Here is a 5,993-nt window from a genome sequence, read left to right as displayed (position 1 = left end):
GAAAACTGAGTCCCCTTTCTCGTAAACGAATTTTTTTAAACATTTGTGATTGAATTTTTATTAATCTATTTTATTACAAGTTTTAATCACATTTTATTGATTTTTATATTTTTGAAAAAAATATATATACGAACATCGTTCACAATCGATGGTTTTTTTCGAAAACTGAAACCTGTTTTTTCGAAAGCTGAAACCTGTTTCTCAAAAACGTTTTTTCACGATTTTTTGATTTACGTTTTACTCATTTCTATTTTATCACATATTTATGAATGCTCGTGTTTTTGGAAAAATATACATAATATATGGAAATCGTTAATAATCGATGATTTTTGTCCATTGTTGAAAATTGAAACCTTTTTCTCAAAACCCGTTTTGTTATCATTTTTTGGTTCACGTTTTTTATGAAGATATTGTTTTTATACAAATAAAAAGTCAATATTATTCTCCGAAATTTCGTTTGTCTCCATTTTAAATCACTATTGGATTTGAGTTATTGGGAAATATATTTTGGTTTTCATACATTTTACGCCATCGATATGAGTGAATTCATATTCGATTCCGACAATTTGGTCACATTCTGTGCAAATTTCGGCGATATCAGGGCAGAAGATCTATCTGACTCACGCCTTGAGATAGCTCTTCAAGAACTTGATGAAAGATGGGCTGCACTTCAAAAATCGTACAAACAACTCTGTTTAAGTACGGATCCGAAAACTGAACAGGGAATATTAGAATCTTCCAGGGAAAAATATTCCAAATGTACACATGATTTTCTGTCATGTAAATCTAAGATTTTAGACGCCCAAAAGGCCCTTATAACTCCTTCCACCACTTTGATTGAAAACCAAGTATCAAGCTCAATTCCTTGTCTAAAAGTGCCACCTTGTGACACAGAAATTTTTTATGGAAGTTATGAAGAATGGCCCTCATTCAGGGATATGTTCTCCGCGGTTTATGGAGAACATCCCAAGCTCTCTGCAGTACAGAAATTGTACCACCTTAGGTTGAAAACCAGGGGACAAGCTGCGCTCATCGTTAAAAAATATAGGCTATGCGGGGAAAATTTTTCGCTGGCCTGGGAAGCGTTGAGATCTCGATACGAGAATAGACGTATATTGGTCGATAATCAATTGAAGGTTCTCCTCAATTTAAAACCTATTTCGTCTGAGAGCAGCGAAGCTCTTCAGGACATTCAGGCCACAATAAATGATTGTCTTGCTGCTTTAAAAGCTCAACAAATTTCTACATTGGATTGGGATCCAATCCTCGTGTACGTGTGCTCTACAAAACTTCCCCATGAAACCCTTTCATTGTGGGAACAGTCCTTAAAATCTCACAGAGATCTTCCAAGCTGGAACCAAATGGACACGTTTCTGTCTAACCGATACGAAGTAGTAGAAAGGCTCAACAGCATTCAGGGTGTCAAATCGACATCTCGTAAAAGACCTGAGTCAGATGTCCATGCCTTTAACACTGAAAGCCAATCAAACTTCCCTTGCAAAATGTGTCAGATGAGTCACCCCCTCAAAAATTGCCAGCAATTTCTTAATATGAATGCTCAAGCTCGTAGCAATTTTGTACGTGATAATAAAATCTGTTTGAATTGCCTCTCTTATACTCATGTGCGTAACGAGTGTAAAAGCAAATTTCTTTGCACAACATGCAACAAAAATCACCACACACTTTTGCATTTTTCTAATTCGAACAGTAAATCATCTCCACCTAAACCTCCATCAAACTCCACAGCCACAGTAAATACAAATCAGGCAATTGAACAACCATCAACTTCTAATCATGTATCAGACCAAAACGTCACTCGCACTTCAGCTCATTACATCTCAAACAATAACCAACTCTCAGAAAATACTCTTTTGCCAACAGCAATCGTGTCCATTACCCACAATGGAGACACATTCAGCGCTCGCGCATTCCTTGACCAAGGTTCTGAAAAAACCTTTATTTCTAGACGTTTACAGCAACGTTTATCGCTTCCAACAGAACCAAAAAGTTTTGAAATTCGGGGTATGGGCGGTAATGTCGTTGCGCATTCCAATTCTCTGTGTCACCTCACATTATATTCTCCAAACCATGATTGTACTCTCGTCGTTCAAGCGATTGTTGTGCCTAAAATAACGAGATTATTGCCGAATTTTGTTGTATCAAAATCTGACTATGATTTGAGTGAAATTTCTAATTTGAATCTGGCAGATCCAAATTTTTACTCTCCCGGTCCTGTAGACTTGTTGATTGGTAGCAACGTCATCCCAAAATTACTTTTAGATGGTGTAAAAAAATTGTCAAATTCCCTTTTGGCACAAGCCACCATATTCGGCTGGATTATAAGTGGACCCCTTGAAACTCGAAAATCTTCGACATTTTCCATTGGAGCCACTGAAACTTCCGAAGACCCATTGTTGAAACAACTTAGATTGTTTTGGGAACAGGAAGAAATCGCTACCCAAAAAACTATATCCGACGACGATGAGTATTGTGAATCCTTTTTCACACAAACAACGACTCGTAATTCTAGTGGACGCTATATTGTCAAACTCCCTTTTAAATCGGAATACCCACGAAATATTCCATTGGGTCCTTCTCGTCCTATTGCATTAATACAATTCATACGATTGGAACAGTCTCTCAAACGAAATCCTGAATTGGCGAATTCGTACCAAAACATATTAAAAGAGTACATATCCCTTGGCCATATGGAAGAAGTATCTTCAAAAGAGATGATAGAAAATGGCGTTTTTAATTCATACTACCTCCCCCACCATGCTGTGCTGAAGCCCGACAGCCGCAGCACAAAGGTAAGGGTGGTTTTTAATGCCTCCAGGCGAACATATTCAGGAAATTCACTCAATGATACATTGCATGTTGGTCCATCCCTTCAATTAGATCTCTCGACATTAATTTTGAATTGGCGTTTGTACAAATACGTATTTTCCGGCGACATCGAAAAGATGTACCGCCAAATACTGGTACACCCCACTGACACCAATTTCCAAAGGATTCTTTTCCGACCAGATCCTACAAGTCCTATCAAGGACTATGCTCTTAAAACCGTAACATTCGGTGTTAATTCAGCCCCATTTTTAGCAATAAGAACTTTATTGCAGTTGGCTTACGATTCAGCGGAAACCCATCCCGCAGCATCTCGAATTCTTCAAAAGGAAATATATGTTGACGATATCCTCTCTGGAGGACATGACATAAATTCTGCTATTGACTCCCTCTGTCAATTAAGAGCCCTACTCAATTCAGCGGGCTTTCCTTTAAAAAAGATTACCTCAAATACCCCTGAGGTGTTAAATTCTGTCCCAAAAGATTGTCTATTAGATTCAAATTTTCTCAAATTCAATGAGACCAGCTCTGCGAAAACACTGGGCATTCAATGGAACGCTCTCACTGATCAGTTTTCTTACCAAATTGATGTAATTTCTCCCTCTGAGCAAATAACCAAAAGACAAATATTGTCCGCTGCATCAAAACTTTTTGACCCTGCTGGATGGATTTCCCCAATCATTGTCCAAGCAAAATTGATTTTACAGCAGCTATGGTTAGAGGGGACAGACTGGGATGAAAATGTAAAGCCCTCATCATTGTTAAAATGGAACCAATTCGTTCAAGATTTATCCCAGTTACCACATATCAAAATTCCTCGATATATTTACTTTTCCCCTCAAGTGCAAACTCAAATACATGGCTTCTGTGACGCCTCGCAGAAGGCATATTGTGCTACCATTTATTTACGTTTCAATAATCAAAATTCAGTTCAGTGTAATCTTCTTGTGTCAAAAACTAAAGTTGCCCCGATAGATCCAATAAGTCTTCCAAGATTGGAACTTTGCGGAGCCCTTCTCCTCTCCAAATTGGCAAAACAAATCATCTCATCCCTCCCAATTCATAGTAATGATTTATTTCTTTGGTGCGATTCTACCATTGTATTGGGGTGGTTGGAAAAACCACCAAGTACATGGAAAACTTATGTGGCGAACAGGACCGCAGAAATTATTCGTAATGTTGGCAATTGCTCCTGGCGACATGTCCGTTCCTCTGACAATCCAGCTGATTTGGGGTCACGAGGGTGCAGCTCACTAGATCTAGTAAATAACCCCTTATGGTGGCATGGTCCCATGTGGCTACTAAACCCCCCCGAGGAGTGGCCAAAGTCCGCAATATCGTTTGAAAATCCCCCCGAAATGAAAAAAGTTATTGTGTTCCACAATTTTAATGAGGAATTTGAAATATTAGATCGATTTTCAAAATGGGATAAGGCGATTCGTGTTATTTGTTATATTTTCAGATTTTTCTCAAAATTATCAAAAGGTTTTAACTACCCCCTCGTTGAAACCCACAAAATTTCTTCCCAAGAATTTAATTTCGTCAAAATAAGGCTAATTTCTTTAACACAAAGACATTATTATGTACAAGAGTACCACTCATTAAAAAATTTGAAAAATGTTAACAAGAAAAGTTCCCTTTTTCCCCTACATCCTTTTATTGATGAAAACGACATTATACGGGTCAATGGACGATTAGTAAATGCAGATCTTTCATATAATGAAAAATATCCAATTATTCTGCCTGTTCAATCTAAATTTTCTCAATTATTTATATCATTTATACATGATCTTCTCATGCATGCAGAACACTCTCTCATGATAAGAACAATAAGGCAAGAATATTATATTTCACGGCTGCGATCTAATATAAAAAAATGCATACGAAATTGTAAGACTTGTATTATATACAAGCAAAAGACGCAGTCTCAAATTATGGCTGCTCTCCCAACAGAACGAAGCTCTTTCTCCTTGCCGTTCAATATCACCGGTTTAGATTTCGCGGGTCCTTTTTCTATAAAGACCTCGATAATTCGTCAAGCAGCATATCACAAAGGATATGTCTGCATATTTGTCTGCTTTAGTACAAAAGCTTTGCATCTTGAATTATGTTCTGACCTATCCTCCAATTCCTTTTTGGCAGCCTTCACCAGGTTTGTTGGCCGAAGGGGTCTTCCCAAACAACTCTTTTCCGATAATGGTACCAACTTCATTGGTGCCGAAAGAAAACTACGAAATGACTTCTTACAATTTATAAAATCGTCTTCTAAGGACATTTCTGAAAAATATGCATCCCACGGTTTTAATTGGTCCTTTATTCCTCCAAATGCCCCCCATATGGGAGGAATCTGGGAGGCAGGAGTCAAGTCATTTAAAACCCATTTTCGCAAAGTGTCACAAAATTACAAATACACGTTCGAAGAGTTCTCTACACTACTTGTGCGTATAGAAGCTGTCTTGAACTCTCGGCCACTATCTCCCATGACCGATGACCCCCATGAAATATTGGCCTTAACCCCTGGCCACTTCCTCAGAGGTGCCCCATTAATAGCTTTTCCGGAATCTCCATTGGAAGAGATCACATTTGTCGACAGATGGGACAAGCTCAAATGTCTACAACATCAATTCGCTCGTCGATGGAAAGACGAGTATTTGAAGGAGCTCCATCGGCGACATAAGTGGCAAAATGAGAACGAAGATGTGACTGTTGGACAGCTAGTCGTTGTTAAGGATGAATTGCTTCCTCCTTGTGAGTGGCGGTTAGGCAGAATTAAACGAATATATCCAGGGAAAGACGGCCACGTTAGAGTGGCGGATATTCGCACAAAATTGGGCATAATAACCAGGGCTATTACAAAACTATGCATACTCCCCTCCGAGCCACCCTCCTCGAAAAAGTAATGTATTTTTTTTTTCTCGTACATTCAAAAAAAAACCCTTTCTCGTATATAAAAACAATTCCTTTGTATAATGAAATACCTTAAAATCTCCTTTCACCATCTCAACCAAAAAGCTCCTTTACAGAATCAGTCGCCATATCTTACAATATATTTCTATCAACTCACACAAATCCAAATATTGCTTTTATAGGGCTCCTAGAAATTCTAATATTCACCAGTGTCTCATTTGCCGTAAGTATCATCCCATAAA

The 5,993-nt window shown here is 38.2% G+C and overlaps 1 protein-coding gene across 1 annotated transcript; it reads left to right on the top strand.

The window, feature by feature from the left end:
* The first annotated feature begins 536 nt into the window (after positions 1-536).
* On the top strand, positions 537-5,744 carry LOC142225235 (uncharacterized). The gene has a single exon (XM_075295011.1). The coding sequence runs from the start codon at positions 537-539 to the stop codon at positions 5,742-5,744; it is 5,208 nt and encodes a 1,735-aa protein (XP_075151126.1).
* The last annotated feature ends 249 nt before the right edge of the window (positions 5,745-5,993 follow it).

The sequence above is a fragment of the Haematobia irritans genome, chromosome 2 (genome assembly GCF_050003625.1).
Source record: "Haematobia irritans isolate KBUSLIRL chromosome 2, ASM5000362v1, whole genome shotgun sequence".
In the NCBI taxonomy this organism is placed as follows: domain Eukaryota; kingdom Metazoa; phylum Arthropoda; class Insecta; order Diptera; family Muscidae; genus Haematobia; species Haematobia irritans.
Note: the sequence above shows the minus strand (reverse complement) of the source record. Positions and strands in the feature narration are given on the sequence as shown.

Excerpts from the sequence above, each read along its gene's own strand:
- LOC142225235 (XM_075295011.1), top strand. The coding sequence starts at position 537 with ATGAGTGAATTCATATTCGATTCCGACAATTTGGTCACATTCTGTGCA.